The sequence below is a fragment of the Muscardinus avellanarius genome (genome assembly GCF_963383645.1).
Source record: "Muscardinus avellanarius genome assembly, chromosome: 1".
NCBI classification, from domain to species: Eukaryota; Metazoa; Chordata; class Mammalia; order Rodentia; family Gliridae; genus Muscardinus; species Muscardinus avellanarius.
The window spans coordinates 8,736,234-8,760,305 of NC_137786.1; the positions used below are offsets into that span (position 1 = coordinate 8,736,234).

At 42.4% G+C, this 24,072-nt stretch overlaps 1 protein-coding gene across 1 annotated transcript in view; it reads left to right on the forward strand.

The window, feature by feature from the left end:
• The window catches only part of MARCHF6 (membrane associated ring-CH-type finger 6), a gene marked incomplete at both ends in the record, with an annotated part of 70,545 nt that overhangs the window by 38,396 nt on the left and 8,077 nt on the right, over positions 1–24,072 (forward strand). The window contains 14 exon segments of the mRNA XM_080698529.1: positions 1,514–1,565; positions 3,071–3,129; positions 4,429–4,509; positions 4,955–5,023; positions 5,104–5,178; positions 5,926–6,060; positions 8,087–8,206; positions 8,905–9,005; positions 12,178–12,315; positions 13,222–13,426; positions 18,845–18,914; positions 21,331–21,512; positions 22,804–22,938; positions 23,597–23,686. Coding sequence (XP_080554655.1) covers positions 1,514–1,565; positions 3,071–3,129; positions 4,429–4,509; positions 4,955–5,023; positions 5,104–5,178; positions 5,926–6,060; positions 8,087–8,206; positions 8,905–9,005; positions 12,178–12,315; positions 13,222–13,426; positions 18,845–18,914; positions 21,331–21,512; positions 22,804–22,938; positions 23,597–23,686 — 1,512 coding nt within the window.

Consider the following 24,072-nt stretch of genomic DNA (forward strand, 5'->3'; position numbering starts at 1 on the left):
TTTTTTCTTGTGGTACTGGGGATGGAACCCGGGGCTTTCTACCTCCAAGCTATACCCCCAGCCCTATTTTTTATTCTTTATTTTGAAACAGGGTCTCACAAGGGCCTCACTCAGTAGCTGAGGCTGTCTTCGAACCTTGAGCCTCCTTTCTCAGCCTCCCAAATGCTGGGATTACAAGCGTGTACCACCACTCCCGGCTTGCCCTTTGGTTTATGATTGTTTCCTATTTTAAGGAAGCATATTTTTTATGTTGAAGATACCGGAGAAGTGTGAATGTACTACTGTTTTAAAAGGAAGTCATTCAATATTTGATTTTTCCAAAAGAAAATGAATTCCAAAGTTAATGGTGTTAAAATAACTTGACCTTCCTTAAAGTTCAGTCTTGGAGTGTTTGTTGCCTGTACCAGCGCAAGCAAAGCAGCTTTGTGTGTTTTCACGGTGAGAGCCGCATCCTGACCTTGGGCTCCTGCTGTTTGCTGCAGCTCACTCATCCTTACCAAGGAGCTAGCAAACGTGGGGTGATGTGACGGGATGACTAGATGGATGGCGGTTATTTGGAAGTCATCAGAGGCTTAGTGAATTGTAGTTCTGAGATGGAAACAGCAAGCCAGGTACCACAGGGCGAGGAGGGACCTTAGAAGATGAAGCCCGTCTCTCAGAGGAGAGGTTGCCAAGCAGTAGTGACACCACTGAAACCATGAAAAGAATGGCCACTAAAGGAAGTACTCTGCACTTACACTAGTATAATGTTGGGAATTAATTTGGAATATTTCAGTGCCATTCAATTTAAATGAAATGTGTTATTTGTGAAAATCTGTAGGTTGTGATGGATTCTTAATTCCTTCAAAGAAAATGTTTATAAATTAATTTTTTTTTTTCTGCATGTAATATTGTGATCCTCAAATTTTACTAGTCTTTTATGAGTTAATCTAATGAAGAATGAAAAGTTGTATATAATTCCACATTACAATTTCAGTTATGAAGTGAAGAGTCCAGTCCTAGTTATTTTTACCACCAAGGTATTGCTAAGTTAGTGGAGTAGGTATGGTGCACATACCTGTAATTTCAGTACTTAGGCTGAGATAGAGGGATCACAGGTTTGCAGCCAGCCGCAACTACTTAGTGAGGCCCTCACACAGCTTAGTGACAGCCTGTCTAACATAATAATAATAATAATAATAATAATAATAATAATAATAATAATAATAAATAGGGCTGGAGGGGTAGCTCAGAGGTAGAATGCTCCTGGGTTCCATTCCCAATACTGAAAAATAAACATTAATCAAATGTGAATTGGCTGGGCGTGGTGACACAATACCTTGGGAAGCTGAGACAGGAGGATCACAGATTTGAGACCAACTTCAGCAGTACAGTCAGACTCTCAGCAACCTAGTGAGACCCTGTTTCAAAACAAAAAGACAAAAGGGCCGGGGAGTAGCTTGGAGGTGGAGCTCCCGAGTTCAGGCCCACCATTGCCCTGGATGTGAACTGACTGCATGCTCTTCTCCTTTAGGAGCACGTCTTCTGGGTGGTGTCTTTAAATACACTGTTCATTCTTGTGTTTGGTAAGTTGTGCTTATGCTTTTGTGTTTTTATGGTCAGCCTCAGCAATGTAGGAAGACGCAGCAACCTAGCGAGACCCTGTTTCGAAAACAAACAAACAAAAAATAAATAAAAAGGGCTGGTAGGATAGCTCAGAAATAGAATGCCCCTGGATTCAAGTCCCAGCACCACATAGAGACAAAATAACTAAAACTAAGACCCAGATTGTTCCCGTGAATATCATATTACAGTTGGCTTGAGTGAAGATCCAAATAACCCGCACATGCTGCTTTTAAGACTTACGGCTCAGCCAGGTGTGGCGGCACCACTCGGAACCCAGTACCTGGGAGGCAGAGTGAGGAGGATCGTGGGCTCGTTATCAGCCTCAGCAACTTAGTGAGGCTCTCTGCAGCTTAGTACGACCCTGTCTCAAAGTAAAAGAATAAATAGAGCTGGGGGTAGCTCAGAGGTAGGATGCCCCTGGGTCCCACCCCAAGTCTCACACACAGAAAAAAGACTTAGGACCTCAGTCCCTGTAGTGTGGCGCGCTCTGCTCCCTCCACCTCCACATTGGCCCGGCTCTGTTGATGAGAACAGGTCACTGCCCTTTGTCATGTGCCAGGTCTGTGTCTGTCCAGTGGCTCCCTGGGTGTCCTCTCTGCTCATTCTTTATCTTTCAGAGTTTTCACAAATCAGATATCAGATTTAAAGGCAAAATCAGATCCCAGGCTCAATACATTATTTGATCACAGTTTGCTCATTAATACCACATATAAGGAGCTATAGGATGTTGGATTATAGATTTTTATCATTCAGGGGACGTCGACCTGAACCTCTAGTCATAGGTTTAATGTTTTCCTTTACTGTGAGACAATTATCTGGTGGGTGATATTTTAGTATGTGAATGTACAGTGGTCCATCATCCTTCCAACTAGTGATTTTATTAGCCCTCAATATTCTTTGCCTGAATTACTTATTAGGCGTTACAAAATAGTGACTTTTAAATTATGTCACTTTTTTTTTAACATTTATTGGTTGGCTTTTCAGTAAAGAAGAATTATTATCAACTGGGACAGTTTAGTTAACCTAAATTATATTGCTCAAGAAAAACCAGCCAATATTCAAAATTTTACCTTTAATAAGGAATCTGCATTAACCGCTTCTAAAGTGTGGCGTTGCTGGTTTTTCTTTTGTGGTTGTTATTCTAGGCTTTATTTTTGAGCATTATGAGCTCGTGGATTTGAGTGAGCTCGGTTTGTTCCCACTCATTTTGCTCATTAGTTTCTGTTTTTCATATTAATCCTTCCTTAAGGAGCCTGTGATACCCTCTTCACAATGGCTCTGTGTCCTGTAGACCTTGATGACTTTGTTCTCTGGGCATAGAGAATGTCCCAGGTGCAGTGCACTTTTGGTCCCATTCTGGAACCTTATTTTCTTGAAGAAGCCCTGGCTCCTTTTAGTGGGGTTACACTAGGAGTGTTCGCTGTTTTAGTGCTGCAGTTTTCATTTCTCTTTCCCTCCCTTTTAGCCTTTTGCCCTTACCACATTGGTCATTTCTCTCTTGTTGGTTTGGGATTTGAAGAACATGTGAGTATACTTTCACAGAACTTACTCTTGTTAATTACCCCAAATATGATATTTTTTGAGTAAGTAATGCCAGTCTGAAGAGTTACTTTGTCACTCTGCTCTGTGCGAAGGAAAAGTTGGCTATCGTGGGCTCCTTGTCTTCTAAAGCTCACAGTGGCTCATGTAGGCCGCGTTGCCAGCTAACAGGAACTGTGAGGTCCTGAATGTACTGTCTTCCCCGGGGTGGGCCTGGCAAAGTAAAAGTATGTTGGCCAGTTTTCAAAAGTGGATAGATTGTCATGAGATGATGAGCTCTGCAGGGTTTTCTGAAGAATGCGGTTAAATTTGACATCTTAGCTGGGTGTGGAGGCACCCAGTATACCTGTAATCCCAGTATTTGGGAGGCTGAAATAGGAGGGTTGCACGATTGAGGACAGCCTCAGCAATATGGGAAGACTCTCAGCTACCTCGTGAGACTGTTTGAAAATAAAAAATAAGACAGTATAGTTTGGAGGTAGAAGCCTCTGGGCTCAATCCCCAATAACAAAAAAAATTGTTTTAATATCTTTTTATTATTTTCTAGCTATAGATACGTATTTGGATTCGTTAGTACTCCTTTCTCAGGATCCTAGGAAGACTTAGTCTTCTTAGGAAAAGTTGACTGAGATTTTTCTGTGTGTATTGCTTTTGGAAACAGCCCAATATTTGAGACGTGTTTTTAATTCTCACTAGTTGCATGCAAGCACTTGAAAGGTTCAGATAAATGTTTTGATGAATTTTGACTTTTCCAAACTATTGCCACTTGATACCTAAAACTCAAGAACCAAGAAGTTGCAGATTAGTGTTGTTTGTTATTTTCCAAACCCCTGTTCTCTGCAGCAGACTTGGAGCGCAAGGGGAATTCAACCGCACTAGCAGTGATGGGAAACCAGTGGTTAAGAGATTAGCAGTCTGGGATAGTGGGGTCTTGAGCACGATACTGCTTCAGCCTGGAGCAAGTCCGCCTTAGAGGGAGAGGAGAGATTTTTTGTGGTATTACAGTGCTCTTATTTTTGTCAAATTTTATTCACTCTACTATTTTTTAGAGCCCTTGGGTGAAGTGTTACTCTTTCATTTCTCTTCGTCCTTTAGTAACGTGGAACCGCTGCCCCTATATGGGAAGGTCCAGCTCGCAGAAGTGTCAGGCGAAGGGGGTTTTAGTCTTCTAGTTAGGTGTTGCCTAGAGAGCTCACTTTGTGTCCTTTGAACGGCTTAGTGCAGTGACAGGGCTGGGTATAGGCCGTGTTGTAAAGTTACAATCTATTTATGTTTTATTTCCAGGTCCAAGCATCTCATTTTGAAGGCCTAATCACAACCATAGTCGGATATATACTGTTGGCGATCACGCTGATAATTTGTCATGTATCCTTTAATGAACAAGTTGGGTGTATAGTAGTGTTCATACCAAAGAGTTCTCATTAATAACAAAACTACTTTCTCTTCCTTTGTTATCTTAGTAAAAGTTATAGTATATGTGTAGTAAGGGTGAATGTGGACAAAATGTAGAATAAATTAACTCTCAAGATTATTTAATGTTGCTCATTTGTAATCCTAATACATGGGAGGCTGAGACAGGAGGATTGTAGGTGAGAGGCCAGCCTCAGCAATTTAGTGAGACTCTGTTTCAAAATAGAAAAATAAAAAGGGCTGGGCATATAGCTTGGAGGTAGAATGTACCTGGATTCAAGCCCCAATACCACGGGAGTGGGGGGATAGAAAGAGAGAGAGAGAAAGAAAATTTAGCATAATCTAAATGGTTATGTTTCATTGTATAGATGCTCAGGTTTTCCTTGACTGGGCTTTGCAGGGCTTGGCAACTCTTGTTAAATTCCATCGGTCTCGTCGGCTGCTCGGAGTGTGCTATATTGTTGTTAAGGTAATTCTTGTTGGAAGTTAAAACTGGCGATGGTTTCTTCTACGTTTGGACGGTATTGATGACCTTTCTTTTTACTTAAGGTCTCTTTGTTGGTGGTGGTAGAAATTGGAGTGTTCCCTCTTATTTGTGGCTGGTGGCTGGATATCTGCTCTCTGGTGAGTTGGGGATTTATTATCATATTATCACACAATTTCAAGGCTTTAAGAAAAAAAATCTTTAGGATTAGTTCCTTTTAAAAGTAAGCACTTGAGAGTTTGCTTATTGATGCTGAACGTGTGCCCCGGGCGCCGGGCGGCTCCGCGGTGACGGGAGCAGTGCTGTGGGCTCCCCTTGCCTCCTCTGCCCTCGTGCTGCTCCTTCTCCTTGGGCGTCTTGGCTTGAGTGCTGTGACTGGCACTCCAGTAACCGGGGGACTTCTCGCTCACATTGCTCTCCTAAGTTTCATAGTAAGGCCGACTGTTTATTTTAACTGAGATGCTCAGTCTTGATTATTACCTTTATTGGCTATTAGTGATCATCAGCTTATGGGTTTCCAAACTGTTTTATATGTGAGAAGATGATTTTGGTTCTGAGATTAACATTTACCCTTTTACTGTTAATGCGTTCTCATGAATGCAGACCTGTAACCAAGAAGGAAGTCTTAAACACTGATTTAAAAGAAATAGTCTTTGTATAGTTAACACTGTTAGTAAAGCTCTTATTCACCAATTGATTTGTCACTTTTTATGTTTCAAAGAAAGTCTTACGTCATACATGGTCCTGTGACACTGAAGTGGCATTAAGGAAACCGCAGTCCCAGAACATGCGTTCCGTACACAGTGCCCTACTCACTTCTGACGAGGTGGGGCTGACCTGGCAAGTGTACGTGGTACAGCTCTCTCACCTGCTCTGTTTTGGCGTAGGAAATGTTTGATGCTACTCTGAAAGATCGAGAACTGAGCTTTCAGTCGGCTCCAGGCACTACCATGTTTCTGCACTGGCTTGTAGGAATGGTGTATGTGTTCTACTTCGCCTCCTTCATTCTCTTACTGAGAGAGGTAAGGCCTACGGAGGTGCTGATGTTTATGCATTTGTGCTTTACTTTATACCGCCAGCCATGCCTCAGAGGCTATGGTTTCTTCCTAACGCCCACATTGCGTGCCATTCCAAGAGGGAATAACTCGGGGAGTTTGGCTTGATTGCCTTAAATTCTTCAGTGGTTTGTCAAGTATTAACAGGTCATGAGATGTAAAGGTGATTAGACCGAAAAAATACTTGTTTTATTTGGTATATCCATCCTCTAATATAAATTTTTAGGGCTTTTGTGTGATACAGAATTGTCTCAGACTTCATTCAAGGAAATGTAATTTTGGAAATAACTCCAAAAGTAAGAGTTTTGTAGAGTCAAATATGTAAAATGGTTTTGAAACAGGCACCTTACGTAACAGGGTTACAGTGAGGGTCCTTTACAATTTCGGTTTATGATTCCAGTTCACTTTTTTTTGTCAGTGTACCTTTAACCAACCCTAGGTTCAGAATCTGATTCTTAGCCAGGCGTGGTGGCGCCACTTGTAACTCTAGGGTTTGGGAGGTTGAGACAGAAGGATCACAGTTTGAGGACAGCCCCAGCTACTTAGTGAGGCCCTTTGCAACTCAGTGAGACTCTGTTTCAAAATAATGAGTAAAAAATAGGGCTGGGGGTGTAGCTCAAAGGTAGAATGCCCCTGGGTTCCATTTCCAGTATCACCCAAAAAAAAAAAAAAAAAAAAAAAACTGGTCCTTGCTGGTTTAAAGACAAGGAAAGCACTTTAGCATTTAATTAGTATACACTGCAAGCAAAGTGCCAGGTTCTGTGTTGTATGCTGGGGCATTAGAAACAAAAGCGTGAGTCCTGTTCACACTGGTGCAGTGGGGTGCAGGCCCAGGGGAGCAGGCCGACAGGTCCAGCGGGAGTGGAACCCTAAAGCACAGCTGAGCTCTGCTCTCCCTGTGCTTGGCCTGTGAGAGACTGGAGGAGGAAAGCGGCTGGGCATCCCCGTCATACAGTGAAAGCTTCTATGCTTTGAAACCGTGCTCAAGACTAATGCAAGCATAGTAATGTGTTTCTAAAAAACTATATGTGAATTCTTCATTGTTAAGTGATGTAAGTTTAATAATAAGCAGTGATAGAAGTTTTGTAACTTATGTGGTAGATTTTTGTTGGTACAGAATAATAACATTTGGAAGTTAATCAGAAATGTAGAGCTCATATATCGTAACCCCCCGTTTGTAGATGGAGAAGCAGAGGTTTACGCAGATTAGATGCTTTGCGCAGGGTAACTCCTGGAGTTTGCATCCTGCAGGAATAATTCCTAGTCCCATTACCCCTCGTCATAGCCTCTTGTGTGATGATTCCATGCAGAAGGGGGGAAAGATACAGATAATAGGATGAGATGCTCAGAGGCTGCACGGTTCTTTTTTTTTTTTTCATATGTGTGGTACTAGGGATTGAACCCCTATAAATAAAATTCCAGAGGTTCATCTACATCTCCAGTCCAATATTTTTTTTCTTTATTTTGAAACAGGGTCTCACTAAGTTGCGGGGAGGGCCTCACTAAGTGGCTGAGGCTGGCTGCAAACCTGCTGTCCTCCTGCCTCAGCTTCCCGAGTACTGGGAGTACAAGTGCGTCACCATACCCAGCTGCAGGTTTTCTTCAAATAACTCCCCTGGGGAAGTGTGAGTTGGGAGCCAGATCTTCTTTTTAGGACACTTCTAAATTGCAGCACAGCCCTTTGACCAGGAGACACATTAACAGTCCAGAGTACTGATGTGTCTCTTATCTCAGAGGGCTAGATTGCATGATACATTGGACTCTGAATTTTAGTTTTCCCCAGTGAATGATTAAAGCACCACAGGTTATAAGTCACCAGGGTAGTTTTCATAGAGATTATGGCTAAGGAACTTCTTTCCCAAGGAAAACGATACGAATTTTTCTGGGACCCATTTTAAACGCCAGAATAATTTGAGGAGCTTATTTTTCTCTGAATATAAGGAGTCCGAAAACCTTGTTGGTTTTATCTGCAACACTTAATATATATTTGCAGGTACTTCGGCCTGGTGTTCTGTGGTTTCTGAGGAATTTGAATGATCCAGATTTTAACCCAGTACAGGAAATGATCCACTTGCCCATTTACAGGCATCTCCGGAGGTTCATTTTATCAGTGGTGAGCGACCGTTCTGTTGTTGTTTCTGTGGTTTGTTTGTTTTGTTGTCTTTTTTGGATCAGGAAGGCTGATGAGTATATCGAGTAACTTACAATTATTTAAGCCTGTGAACGCTAATTGTCAGCTACTTCATTGGTAATTTGTTTCCTAAAAGGAAGATACCTTCTATTTCCGTGGTAGTATAATTGGTGGCCAGTTTGGATGTCAGAATTACATTTAATTTGTCCTGAAGCAGTGGAGTCTTGGTATTGGCCTCTAAATTCAACGCTTCATAGAAGCATATCAAAGTTTCTTCCCTATCTGGAACCAAGAACGACTTGGCTGAGTCTAAGTTTTAAAAAAAAATAAAATTCCAAAAGTAATAGTGTGTTCTTTGGAGCCTTTATAGCCATTAACATTCCATGTTTCAGGAGGTTACAGGCAGCTTAGTTAGTTGCAGGCAGTTCTGCAATGAGTTCCTCTGTTGTAAATTGTAGCTCTCTCCTCCATGGCTTGGAGATTATGTAGGCCTTTCAGGGAGCAGCCCCGGCAGAACGCTTTTGCATGTTTACATAGAGTGACCTAAGGATGATGGTAGAGCAGACCCGGGCCCTGGGAGGGGCCAGGCCTGGCCGCGGTGGGTGGAGTGTTCAGAAGTTGCCTGTCCCACGGGGAGCGCTGGGCTCTCGCAGTGATGCTGTGCCCGTCTCTCGCTGCAGATTGTCTTTGGCTCCATTGTCCTCCTGATGCTTTGGCTTCCCATACGTATAATTAAGAGTCTGCTGCCTAATTTTCTTCCCTACAATGTCATGCTCTACAGGTAAGTTTCTGAAATTTAGAATTGTGATAATTTGTCACTGTTAGGGAATGGATGTTCAGATTACATTAAACATTTAAAACATTCATTTTGGCGGAGTGTGGTGGCGCACACTTGTAATGCCTGCGCTTCGGAGGCAGAGACAGGAGGATCGCGCAGGTTCAAAGCCAGCCTCGCTGGCTTAAGAGACCCTGTTTCCAAATAAAAAAGTATAAAAATAGGTCTGGGAGTGTAGCCCAGAGGTAGAAGGGTTCTATCCTCAGTACCACCAAAAAACCCCCCAAAAAACCACATTAATTTTGTATAGATATTGGAACACACCTGACAATTACGTTTTGCCACATTCTAGATTACAAAACCTTTAGCAGTTATATTTGCACAGGAAAACTTATTTTTTTGTAGAGTGTGCATTCGATCAGCACTGAAGTGTTTTAGTAGCCCTAATTCGAGTGTATTAGTAACATTATCTTTAAATTGACAAAGCACATCCTCGGGAGCGAAGCCAAAGCTGTGTGTTCACTTAGGGATGGAAACGAGGCAGCAAGGCTTGCGTGTGGAACATGGATTTCCCCCCCTGGTTTGTTTGTTTGTTTGTTTGTTTATGGTGGTACTGGGGGTGGACCCCAGGGACTTTTCTACCGGGCTATACTCCCAGACCTATTTGATACTTTATTTGGAAACAGGGTCTCATTGAGTTGCTGAGAGCCTCACTCAGTAGCTGAGGCTGGCTTCGCACCTGCGTGACCCTCCTGTCTCCGCCTCCCCAGCGCAGGGATGACAAGCGTGCCCACCACACCCGGCTTCCTAGTTTAAGATTTTAAGTTGCTGGGAATCCTGATCTCTGCTACCTTCATTTATTACCATTTTCAGTGATTTGTGTCATCCCATTTGTGAGCAAATTGGACTGCTTCCTTGAATTTATTTCTCTGTCTACTTTGGGGATTGAACATGGGGCATTCTACCTCCAAGCTGTGCTCCCAGTCCTATTTTGTTTGTTTGTTTGTTTGTTTGTTTGTTTGTTTGTTTTGGAAAAAGAATCTCACAAAGTTGCACAGGACCTCGTTAAGTTCCTAAAGCTGGCCGCAACCCTGAAGTCCTCTTGTCCCAGTCTCCCGAGTACTGGGATTTAGTCGTGCACCACCATGCCTGGCTTGCCTCTAGATTTTGGGAAAATTTGGGAGAATAAGTCCTCACTTTGAGAGTTCAGCATGTCCTCCATAGTGTACGTGATAAATGCTTAGCACAGAGCCGCCGCGCCATGCTGCCTTACTCCAGCATCTCATGCCGGCGCCCTCTGACTCGTTTCCTCTCTCTCCCACCACTGGGTCCGTCAGAGTCCTCCCTGCCCCTTGCCTCTCTTGTTTACAATGAGTCTTTCTCTCTCCATGTTTGCCCGCCAGGCTTTTAATATTCTCAAAATATCTACATAAAAGTTTTATTTTCCCTAACCAGAGTAAATCATCCTTTTCTCCTTTAACTTTTTTTTTTATAACATGCTACATTATTTTATAAATAACTAATTTTATACATGATAGTAGAAATAACTGTTTTTTGTGGTACTGGGGATGGAACCCAGGGGCATTCTACCTCTGAGCTACACCTCTAGCCCTGTTTTTTCGTTCTTTATTTTGAGACGGTCTCACTAATTTGTAGAGGGCCTCACTAAGTAGCTGAGGCTGGCTGCGAACCTGTGATCTTCCTGTCTCAGCCTCGCAAGTACTGGGATTACAAGTGCATGCCACCATTAACGGCTTAGAAACTTTTTATTTGGGCCTTAGTTCCTTGCTCAGGAACATGATTGTTTAAAATTAAAAGGTTAGGGAGCCTGGCGTGGTGGCGCACGCTTGTAATTCCAGCATTCGGAAAGCTGAGACAGGAGGATCACAGTTTGAGGACAGCCTCAGCTAACGAGGCTCTTTGCAAATCAGTGAGACCCTGTTTCAAAATAAAGAATAAAAAATAGGGCTGGGGGTGTCACTTGAGGGTAGAATATCTCTGGGTTCCATCCCTAGTACTGTAAAAATAAATAAATATTAAATAAATAAATAAATAAAATAGCTGGATGGGTTTGCAGTTTAGAGAGTAGACTAGTGGAGACCTGAGAAAGGGGATACTTGAGGGAAGCCTTGAAGGGGCTTAAAGGGGTGAACCCTCCAGGTCCCTGAAGGTGGAGTGCCCTTTCAGGTCCAGCAGGTGCAGGCACACCCAGGTGTGTTTGAGAAGCAGCAGGAGGCCTGCTTGTCTGTAGAGAAGGGCGAGGACAAAGTAACTGACCATGAGGTTAGCGAGCTTATGGAAGCTGAGAGCCTAGTCGGCTGTGCTGAGCTGTGGCTCTCCCTGGCGGGAACCATTAAAAGTTAGAGGATTACTCTGGCTGCTAGGAAGAGAAGAGACTGAGCTGGGGTGGTCAGATGAGAAGCAGGAAGCAGTAGAGGATGGTTGCCTGGTCCTGGTTAGCCTCGAGGATGGCAGGGGTGCAGGACGTAGCCACGAGGCTGAGAGGCTGTCAGGACCAGAGCAGGTTAGCAACAGTCAGCAGGGTTCTTGGCTGAGTGCGAGGTGTCAAGAAGGGAGTCGGCACCAAGAAGATGAGCTGGGGAGAGCAGAATTAAAAGGGAGGGCTGGGAATTTGACACTGAACACAATTAAGTACACGTCCCCGAGGAACATTGAGTTGGCACTTTGGATACACGAGTTAGGAGTTAGAGAAGATGTCTCAGCATTAGAAGGAAATGTTCAGAAAGGTTTAATCCAAGTCACAGGAGGGTCACATTTGTCGCATGAACAGATACATATGGCAGAAGAGAGGGCGGAGCATGGGGGCCAGCCCTTCAGTGTTCTAGGTTGGAGAGAGGAAGGAAAATGAAGGGTCTTGGAAGGAAGCCATTTGAGGATAGGAAATAATCACAAGGGGTAGAGGTGAGCAGCTGTGTGACTTGCCACTGATATACCAAGGTGAGAAGCAAGCCTGACCTCCTAGGCCTTGCAGGCCCTACCAGAACAAAAGGGGAGGTGGGAGGAGAGCCTCACTGAGTTTGAGAGAAGACAGAGGAGAGAATTAAAACCGGGAGTTCAGTTGGCTCCTTGAGTTTGGTTTTAATCCCAGCAAATACTTTGTAATTACAATAGAAAATGGAATTCATATTCTGAACCGTGGCTCTTATAATTATTTTAGTGATGCTCCAGTGAGCGAACTGTCCCTTGAGCTGCTGCTGCTCCAGGTCGTCTTGCCAGCCTTGCTTGAACAGGGGCACACGAGGCAGTGGCTGAAGGGGCTTGTGCGGGCCTGGACTGTTACCGCCGGCTACTTGCTGTGAGTATGGGCAGCCCGCCCGGGCCTGTGCGTCCTTTGTGTCTGTTCTGTAAGCTGTATGAGAAAAGCGAGTGCCATGCTGCAGTCCAGAAAAATTAGATGTACTTAATAGTCGCTTTTTCTACAGGTGTATGGAATACTTTCTAAGAGTTCTAAAGTTTTATGTTTTTATCATTCCATTTATGGAGAATCTGTGTTACAGATTCTTCTGTTGGAGGTTTGCTGCTGGTCCAGGTTTTCATGACATTATACAAGATAAAACGTTAGTGTATTAAAAACAAATTAACTTGCCCTTCTTATTTAAAAAAAATTTTTCTTAAAAATAAAAGGTAGTTTACATCTATTTTAGAGATTGTAACCTGGTAAATGGGCGCTTATAAATTTGGTTTCTCAATGGTACAGTTGTGTGTTGCATTAACTCATTAAGTATTTGTGATTTAAAAGTTTTTTTCAGCAAATATTTGGCATCCTATATATAGGTGCTTGATGGGATGTGGATTCACTTTTATGTGACTGAACGCCTCCTCTTCAGTGGCTTCTCTCTAGGTCTCATTGTAATTTAACTGATTTGTACTGAGCAGCATGTCACAATAGTCAGCATCTGGAAAGAAGAAATGTTCTTTCCCCCTCAAGAACCTCATTTAGAATATCTTGTACATTTTTTTTCTCTCAGACATTAGCAGAAAAAATATAAAATAGGTTGAATTTGGGATGTATTCTACAAGTTAATGTTAAATGCAGACTTAGTTTGAAGCAGACACCAACATGTAGACCATACTGAGGTATTGTGCTCTGTTCACATTCTACACCTGTATTTTCTGCCCATAGGAAATATTAAGAAAATAAGTTCTGTCTGCCTGTCTTCTAACCTGAAATGAGGTTTTCACTGATACAATTTTTGCACAGGGATCTCCATTCTTATCTATTGGGAGACCAGGAAGAAAATGAGAACAGTGCAAACCAGCAGGTCAACAACAACCAGCATGCTCGGAACAACAATGCTGCTCCTGTGGTGGGGGAAGGCCTGCACGCGGCCCACCAGGCCATCCTGCAGCAGGGCGGCCCCGTCGGCTTCCAGCCTTACCGCCGGCCTTTACACTTCCCACTCAGGGTAGGTGCTGCCGTCATCACCAGGCGTGCAGGGGCTTTGCAGGTTTCTGTTGAGAATTAATGCTGTTGGTGTTGGTGCTGTTGACGTCAGTGTTGTGTAGGCATGGGGCTTTTCTGACAAGAACCCATGTTTATTACCTTTATTATGCAAATAAGTAAACTATCAAATAATTGGCCAGATTTTAGAGTTGGGATTCCATAGGCCCTTGCTCCTTGCTGTTTGGGAGGGAAAAGACACCAGAGTATACTAGACACTAACATTACTGTTGCGTCTCAACTGTGTCCGGAAGTGGCGTTAGCTAGCATTTCACTCTCTCTCTCCCATTTGTTCCCCTCCCAAGTAGGGGGAGATTTGGTGCTGATCTGATGTGTAGCTGATGAAACTAAAGATCAGATTGCCTGAGAAAGTGCCTATTCCATGGTCATTGTGATCCAGAGCTTTCTCACAAGTGTCGGTTGATGATTACTGCGCAATTATAGTTCAGTCATCCTTCATTTACAGCCAGTATCTTAACATTTTAAGTGTCTTTTAGTAATGATAATGAGCTTGTGAGTCAGATCATTTTGAAACTTGGGTAGGTTATTTAACCTCGCAGCCTTACTTTATACTTTTTATTTTTTTATTTATTTTTTTTTTGCACACTTCATTCTTTTTATTTTTTTATTTTTTATTTTTTTTAATTTTATTTTATTGGTGCACTGTATTCATACATCATAGTGGGATACAAACTTTTGTAGACATACATGCACACATCGCCCAGTCAGCCCCCACCCGATCCCCACCCCATTCTCTCCCCATCCCTCCTTCCCATGCTTGGCTTAGTGGTTGACATCTAGTATTATAGCAATTTATCCAAAATTAAAAATGATAATCTCACATAACAGTTTCATTTGTCTGATACCAAGCGTTTGATGATTTAAAGATAGCATTTCAATATTTCTTTTTGCTTTCTTTCTTACTAGAGCATATTTTTTCTGTTTTTTTAGGTGAAACTATCATATATTTATATATTTATTTTTCAGAAAAAAATCTATCCTAATATGGAATATGAATTCTAGATACCCAAAACGATCTTGAAAAAGAACAAAGCTAGCAGATATATATTTTCTGATTTCAAACCATATAAAGCTACAATAACTGAAACAGTGTAGTACTGTTCTAAAGGCAGATATATAGACCATTGGAGTTAAATACAAGCCTAGAGCTAAATTCTTCCCTATATTGTCAAGTTATTTTTGACAAGGTTTCCACGAACATTTGGTGGTGGAAATAATAATCTTTTAACTAAATATTGTTGAAAAATAATAATTACATGGAAAAGAATAAAATTGGACCTTTACCTAATCCCATATACAAGTATTAACTCAAAATAGATAAAAGACCTAAATATAAATCTTAAGACTATAAACTTTTAGGAGAAAATCTGGGTCATAAAACCTCACAACATTGAAATTGGCAGTGATTTCTTGGATATGATTTCAATGGCACAGGCAACAGAAGAATATACAAACTCCCTAAAAAATAAAAGAAAATATTGTATATCCAAAGACAATGTAAACAGAGTTAAAAGTTACTAATAGAATTGGATAAAATATTTCCAAATGCTATATCTGAAGGTATATTAATATTCCAACTAGAAATCCTAAAAATTAACAACAATAAAGGCAAACAATACAACTTAGAGATAGGTAAAAGACTAACATAAGTAATGAATCTCCACAGATAACCAATCTTAGTTGACTATTGGATGGAAATTCTTGTTTCTCTGGTTCTGGTGTGTGTTACCTATTTCTTCTTTGTAGTTAATATCTTTGAGTATTTTCTCTAGCGCTGGTTTTGAAGACATAAATTCCTTCAGTTTCTGTTTGTCATGGAAGCTTCTTATTTTTCCATCTAATTTGATAGAAAGTTTTGCTGGGTAGGAAATTTTTGGCTGGAAGTTGTTTTCTTTCAGAGTTTGGAATATGTTACTCCAAGCCCTTCTGGCTCTCATGACTTGGTTTGGGAAGTCTGGAGTGATTCTAATTGGTTTGCCTCTGAATGTCACTTGGCCCTTTGTTTTTGTTGCCTTTAAGATTCTCTGCTTGGCTTCCACATTGGTCATTTTGACAATTATATGGCGTGGGGATCCTCTTCTCCGATCCTGTCTAAAGGGAGTTCTATAAGTTTCCTGGATCTGTGTATCAACCTCTTGCTCTATATTTGGAAAATTTTCTGCTATTACTTCCTTGAAGAGATTGTTGATCCCTTTGGTATCACTTTCTTTTCCCTCCTCTATTCCAATTATTCTTAGGTTAGCTCTCTTAAGATGGGCCCATATTTCTTCAATGTCAGATTCCTGCTGTTGGATATCTTTTTCTAGATTAGAAACTATGCATTCATTTTTGGATTGCTCATCTTCTAAGAGCGAGATTCTGTTCTCCATGTGGTCTAATCGGTTGTTTGTGCTTTGAATTGAGGCCTTTACTTCATTAATTGCATCCTTTATCTCTTTTTGGCTCTCTCTGAGTTCTTTTCGAAGCACCTCTATTATTTCTACAGTTATTTTCCTGATTTGATCTTCTAGAAATCTCTGATTTTCTGTTTTATCAGGTTCTGATGTTGTGGGGTTGTGCACATTCATTACTTCAGTGTTATTCCTCTTTCCCATGATTTCGGAAGTTTGTGCCTTCTCTGGGTTCTTCCCTTGGGTCACTATGGCTTCACTTAAGGTGCTCTGGATCTCGAGTCTGTATTATCTCAGACCCCACTACTCCTTTACTGGGTTGTATCACAGAGTCTCCGACCCAGGGAGTCGATAGAGGCTGCTTTAAACTATGGGGGGTGCCAGGTTGCACGTTCTCCTATGGTGTGATATCTCTGCCACCACCACTCCCTCACTGGGTCAAGTCCCAGGAGGCCCAATACTGTGATTTCTCCTCTGTGGCCCGCAATTTGACTCACTGTTGTTGAGTACGCAGATGTAGCTGTACTGGACTCGGTGAATTCACTGCTGCTGTCGCCGCCGGTGGCAATATGGCACCTCTGCCACGCCCTCGGCCATGAGGCTGGCGTATTTTTTCTTCTCTGGTTTTGATTTCCACTCTGAATCCCTGCAGCGTGTGCTGAGCTCAGCCACTGGGAGCTTTAAATGCTGTCTGCGCCGAAAGATCCCGCCTGGCTGTTCCGCAGCGGCTCACTTGGCTTGCTGTAGCCGTCCGTTGAGTTTGCCGCTGCCGCCGGCAGTATGGCGCTGCTGCCGCGTCCTCGGGCTCGTGTGTCTCCTCTGTGGCCCTGAGCTCTGTTCTCAGTCTGCTTTCTCTCTGGAGCCTGGTGGGTTTTTTTTTTGTTTTTCTGGTGATGGTGTTTTCTGGCTATGAAAGGCGCTCTTTTTGTGGTAATGGAGATTGGTTGTTAGCGGGACTCTTAAGCCCCGCTTTTCTCGGTCGCCATCTTCCCGGAAGTCTCTACTTTATACTTTTTAAAAAGACATCATAATACGTTTGTGAATTATTTGTGGGTCGGATGTATTTATTCAGTTATTTAGCATATGTGGCTTGATGGTACTTTTGGCGCCCCTTGAGGGACATAGAGGACGTACACACAGTCTTTTCCATAAAAGAGCTTACAGTCTATTGGGGAGATAGGAAGACTGAATGGCAGATTTGGGTTCTCATCAGGGGCCACTGATTGTAGTACAAGCCCCAAGGAATCTTCCTGGAGGATGTGGTGCATGAACTGTCTTTAAAGTTGAGAGGCCAGGCCGAGACGTATGCCAGGAGACGGCACTTTCTACACAGTAATCCTGGAGTAGGAGGGTGAGGTGTCTGCAGGGCAGAAGTGAGGGGCGAGGGCGGTGCTGAGACAGGCTCTTGGGGAGCAGGAACCAGGGAGTAGAGCCTTGGGCACTGCGTGCGCTAGTCGCAGTCCCTGTGGTGGTCTTCCCGTTGAGGGGTGAGTCTCTGTTCCATGCACAGCTTATGTAGAGCATCTTGCTCTGTAACTCTGAGGGAAGCAAGGTGATCTTTTCCCTGTCATCACTCAGCCCTTAGAGCTCTCCTGAGACACAGAGGTTCTCATAAACAGACGGAACCTTCTGGCCAGAGCAGAGACAGACACGAAGGGATTTTCAGGCAGACCAAGCTCCTAAAGCCTCAGAGTCTGCTCTGCGTCTTCTCCTCTGCTGTTTTTAATATTCCTCTCACAGCTCTGCCTTCTGGTCTTGTGGAGATGCACCTGTACAAGACAAGCCGCAGATGCTGCCTTTCTGCCCAGGGAGACTCTCTGTCTGTCTTCCCTCCTCCCCTCCCCTCCCCTCCCCTCCCCTCCCCTCCCCTCCCCTCCCCTCCCCTCCCCTCCCGTGATAGTAGGAATTGAACTCAGGGATGTTCTACCCTGAGCTACACCCCGGCCCTATTTTATGTTTTACTTCAAAACAGGGTCTCGCTGAGTTGCAGAGGCCCTCACTAAGTTGCTGAGGTTGGCTGAGAACCTGCAATCCTTCTGTCTCAGCCTCCCAAGTACTGGGATTACAGGCATGTACCACCATGCTTGGCTTGTCTATTCCCTTTTTACCCACACTTCTCTATACAGGGGCTATTGCTACATGTGTCCATTAACATTTAAGTTAAAATTAATTTAAAATCTATTACTCCCAGTAAGCACAGCAAGTGCTCAGCCACATGTGGCCAGTGGCTGCCGTGTTAGTATAGATTTAGACATTTCTGTCATCACAGAGCATTCAAGTTGGATAGCACTGTTACTTGACATAAAGTTATTAATTATGTGGTTCATTTTAATTAACACAATCTAGGATGATTATTTTTATACTCTGATTAACAAGCATGTTTGCTTGGAGTTTTCTTTTGCCGGGCACAGTGGTGCACGCCTATCATCCAGCCTACTCAGAGGCTGAGGCAGGAGGATCATGAGCCTAGGAGCTTGAGGTCAGCCTAAGTAGCAGCATGGCAGGACCCTGTCTTGTAAAAAAAAATCATTTTACATGAAATCGAAGGTAACTTAGAAATATGCATGCAGACAATTCTTTGTCTTCCCCTCCCCTCTCTCCCTCCCACTCTCCTTCCTTCTCTCTCCCTCCTCCCCTCCCCTCCCCTCTTCTTTCCCCTTCCCCTCTCTCCGTCTCTCCCTTTCTTCTTCTCTAGGGAGGATTGAACTCCCGGGCCTCCACACATGCTAAGCAAATGCTTCCCCACTGAGTTACATCCCCGCCCTCCCCACAGTCTAGCTAAGTTGCCCAGGCCGGTCTTGAACTTGTGATTCTCCTGCCTCAGTTTCCCCAGTAGGTGGAAAGACAGGCATTCACTACCATGCTGGTTTTAGGAAATACCTTTCACTGAAGAACTGTGTTGATTCTTGGAGTATTACCGTAAAGTACTTAGAGTGTAAGCGAATCACTTATGATCTCTTTTGACCTTGCAGATATTTCTGTTGATTGTCTTCATGTGTATCACGTTGCTCATCGCCAGCCTCGTCTGCCTTACCCTACCAGGTATGGTTTATACTAGCTTTCAGCCATTCATACCAAGGTTAGTTTACAAAAAAGTTATATCTCGCAGAAATGTGATTTTAATCAGGTGTTACTTGACATAGTTATCCTTTCATTTCAATTCAGTATGGGATATTTATGTAAGATGTAGGACTCTTCATCTTAGTGGGTATTGAAGAACAAGATCTAATTTATGAGTATTTTTCAAAGTAAAGGTGCTGTGATCACTTAGTTTTCATAGGCATATTGCAGTATGGATTTTTAAAAAGTTGTTTGTATGGCTTCAGTAACTTTTCAGGCCAATCTTGATGTTAATTATGTGTGTGTATGTGTGTGTGTGTGTACTTTCCAATCCATTGCATACTGTTGCTAGAGAACATTATAAAGCCTTTATCTCCGCTATTCACAGATAATAATCTCTGGCGGTTTGTTGGAAATTTCAAGTAGACATGTTTCCTTACTAACAGGTGGTGTGCTATGGTGACTGTAGTCACTGTTGTCCGTTCCTGGCCTTCTCCAGAGGTCAGGGGTAACTGCAGTGGAGCCCAAAGCCAGCCACAAAGCTCCAGGACAGCCGGCTCCCCTCACTTAGTGTTTATATCTAGACAGATTTTTTTTTTTTTTTTTAATGGTACTGGGGTTCCTGGAAACCCTTCTACCTCCAAGCTACACTCCCAGACCTATTTTTATATTATTTTTATTTGGAAACAGGGTCTCTTAAGCCAGAGAGGCTGACTTCGAACTTGCCCGATCCTCCTGTCTCCGCCTCCCAAGCACAGGGATTACTAGCATGCGCCACCACGCCCGGCTAGACAGAAAATTTTAAAACATGTTAATAGGTAGTAAACATATATGTAATTATTAAATAGAAGATAATTTTCCATTTTCATGTTCCATTTTCATGTTTTTTACCAGAATATTTAAAAATTTTAACAAAAAGAAGGAATCTTGTTTTCATACTTGAATTTGGTAATAATTTATTTGTTGGTACGGGAATTGAATTTAGAGGCATTCTACCTCCAAGCTACGCACCCACCTCATTTTTATTTCTTCATTTGGAAACAGGATCTCATGAGGCTCTGAGAGCCTCCCTGCATTGCTGAGGCTGGCTTTGCACCTGTAGTCATCCTGTCTCAGCCTCCCCCGTACTGGGACTACAAGTGTGCACCCACCTTGCCAGGTGGTAATAATTATTTAGTTTCATTAAACATTGTAGCTAAAGCCAGGCTGGTGGCACTTGGGAGGCTGAAACAGGAGGATCCCAGGTGGCCAGCCCCAGCAACTTAGTGAGGCCCTCTGCAACTTAGTGTGACCCTGTTTCGAAGTGAATAAAAACATAGGGATGGGATATAGCTCAGAGATAGAATTTCCCTGGGTTTGACCCGTATACTGCAGAAAACAAAACCAAAAACATTGTAGCTAAGTATGTCCGCTTAGACCTACAGTGTATATATAAATGACCTTATCTAAGAGATTGTGTTGGATACATTAGAATTTATTTCTAGCAACGCTTAGGCAGCTCTCAAATCTTTGTCTTAGATTCCAATATATTTAGATGGTCTTAATTTTTCTTACACACGTTTATATGGTATTTTATAGTTACACTCACCCTTTATTAAAAATAAGCTTAGCGCCAGGCGTGGTGGCACACGCGTGTAATTCCCATGCTTGGGAGGCTGAGACAGGAGGATCACGCAGGTTCGAAGCCAGCCTCAGCTGGCTTAAGAGACCCCGTTTTCTAAATAAATATAAAATAGGTCTGGGAGTGTAGCCCAGAGGTAGAAGGCCCCTGGGTTCCATCCAAAAAAAAAAGGCTTGGCTTTCTGTATTGATGAATAGACTATTTGGAGGAAAATCACTCCAAATTAATTGCAGAACTTCTAAGTATTAAAAGTGTTGACAGCACAAATAATAAAATTCTCCCCCTTATCCAAGTACGTGTTTAGTTATTTCAGTTGTTTAAAAACAGTGAAAGCGGGCCAGGCGTGGTGGTACACGCTTGTAACCCAGCATTCGGGATGAGACCAGAGGATCACGGTTCGCAGACAGCTTCAGCTACTTATTGAGGCCCTCCACAACTTAGTGAGACCCTGTTTCAAAATATAGAATAAAAAATAGTGCACGGGCTGTAGCTCAGAGGTAGAATGCCCCTGGGTTCCCAGACCCGCCAAAAAAAACAACACAAAAGAGTGAAAGCAGAAATCCCCCAAGACTGAAAAGGACATGTAGTTGGCGTGGCAGATAGAGTGCACATCCAGGGAATGTTTGTCCCTGCTGACTTAGGTTTTGTTCATGCCTTAATCAAATAATTGTATGATCTAAAGAGTGTTTGTTTTCCAATGTGAGAATACTAATGGAAAATCAAAATTACAGTTTTTACCTAGTCACGCGTCTCATTTGTCAGCCTTTCTATTTTCAGTGTTTGCTGGCCGTTGGCTAATGTCATTTTGGACGGGAACTGCCAAAATTCATGAGCTCTACACGGCTGCCTGTGGTCTCTACGTCTGCTGGCTCAGCATCAGGGCGGTGACGGTGCTAGTGGCCTGGATGCCTCAGGGACGCAGAGTGATCTTCCAGAAGGTTAAAGAGTGGTCCCTCATGGTAAGCCTTTGTGATAAAGGCTGTTCCTGTATGGTAGGACCAGTAAATATTTTTCACTATTTCTTTACATTTCCCCCACCTGACTGCTCTTTTGTTTCTCATTATGTTAGTAGTTTTCAATTAGGAGAAATAGTCCTTTAAGATAGAAGCTTATAAACCAGGCATGGTGGTGCAGTGCAAATCTATAATCCCTGTACTTAGGAGGCAGAGACAGGAGGATCACAGATTTGAAGCTAGCCTCAGCAACTTAGTGAGACCCTCTTTTCAAATAAAAACAAAATTGGGCCAGGCTTGGTGGAGCACACTTGTAATCCCAGTACTTGGGAGCCTGAGACAGGAGGATCTCAGGTTCTAAGGCAGCCTCAGCTACTTAGTGAGCCTCCCTGTCACTTAGTGAGACCCTGTTTCAAAATAAAGAATAAAAAATAGGACTGGAGTATAGCTCGGAGGTAGAATGCCCCTGAGTTTGGTCCCTAGCACCCCTGAATAAATTAACTAAAATAATTAACTTAAAAATTTGGGCTGAGACTATAGCTCAGAAGTAGACAGCCCTTGGGTTCAACCCCCAACATCAAGGGTGGGGAGAAGAATAGCTTTTGCTTCATTTTGAGAACTGTCGTCCTTTATTCAAATGGATTTAAGGCCCAAGAGAAACATGGTACTGAGTGACCTGGTAAGACCCTGAGTCAGAGGTAACTCAAAATTAGAAAGACTTGCTTGGAGATCGTTTGCTCTTTTGGTTCTGGAGGTTGAACCAGGGCAGTCTTGTAGTTGCCCTTTTCCCTTTGTCATCTTTCTTCTCCTTTTGCTACTTAATCCCACTTTAGAGCTTTATCTGATAGCCATGTGGCTAAGCAGAGAACATGTGTTACAGTAAGTTCCCTGGACCCGGCTCTTTCATTCAGCCGGCTTGGTTAAATTTCTCAGCGCCCTTCCCTTGGCCCATGGGCTGTGTCATGGTGGACTGGGGTCTCAGCCAGTCAGCGGTTTTCTTGTACAAACAAAAGGCTAATCTTGAGAAAGCATTGTGAAAAAAGTAGCCCAGCTGCCTAGTTAATAATATATAATGAGTTTCACAGCATAGTAATTTCAGATTTTCATTATAGTTTGAGTTCTTATAGTCACAAATTTAGAAAATTTTATCTGAATATATAGTGTTAAAATGTTTATAGAGCATTTAAAATAATACAGATTTTAAACATTAGCTTAGAGGACAAATAAGCCTCAATATTAAATAAAAAGTTTGTCTAAAAGCCAGGATGGTCAGCTTTCACGTCTTGTTTCTTACTAGATAATGAAGACCTTGATAGTGGCGGTGCTGCTGGCTGGGGTTGTCCCCCTCCTCCTGGGGCTCCTGTTTGAGCTGGTGATTGTTGCTCCCCTGAGGGTCCCTTTGGATCAGACTCCACTTTTTTATCCATGGCAGGTAAATGCATTATTTGGGATTAGAAAAAAAGTTCTGATTTATTAAGTGCTTTTAGCAGTTAGTTTAGAAACACTTGGCCTTTGTCCCAGGAACTCTTGTAAAACTGTTTAAATAATATTCATGCAACTCCAGAGCTCCCTTTATGAATTGAAATGTCACATTCGTTTAGCCTTTTCCAGTGTTTAAGAGTAAAAACCCAACTTGTATTGGTCATTTTCAATTTCAAGCCAGAATGTAAAATATCTTGCTCTTCGTGAATTCAAGATGTTAGTACTTCTTGAAATTTCCCCACAGTGTCTCAGTCTCATTAAAAAGAATATCCTCATTGAACCCCAGGTAGATTACAGGAAAAGCCTTGAAGCTCATTGGAAAAGAAGTTTGACTTTTCTGTCAATTCGTGCTTAAGGTTTCTAACATTAAAAAATTAATATCCCAAGTTCATAATAGATATTAGGTAAGAAGATTTTTAATGGGACCTATTAACTTGAGCTGTTGGAGAAAAAAATCCCTGGATTTCAAGTATATATTAATCTTTTTGTTAAATTATTACCAATCCTACAGAACTTCTATTGTGAAGGGAAATAAAGTTACATAGCCTCTCTGCTGGATTTACTGTTAAAAATAACAAAAATGTGTTAAAGCGTTCTCATTCCCCTAGGACTGGGCACTTGGAGTCCTGCATGCCAAAATCATCGCAGCTATCACACTGATGGGCCCTCAGTGGTGGCTGAAAACTGTGATTGAACAGGTGAGCGGCATCGGCTGTCGGAAGAGGACCTACGTGGTACATGTTGCGCTAACGTCCAGTTTATAGCAGTTACTTTGGTTCACTGACAATATGAAATATGATCTGGTCCTCAAAATAAAATGACAACCTCATTCTAGAAAAAACTTCCATGAATGTATTTCTTATATACCAATTAATCTACAGTGCTTTGTTCACTTGAACATTTAGTAAAAGTAACTTTTGGAGTAAAGTTTATGCCATTTTCACAGTGAATTTTATAGTATTTCAAACAGTTTCATCATTTATTTTTATCACTATAAAGAGGGGAAATAATTTATATCCTGGGAAGGTGGATTCTAGCGTATGTGTGTCTGAGGTACATCCCCAGCCTATTTTATTTTTATTTT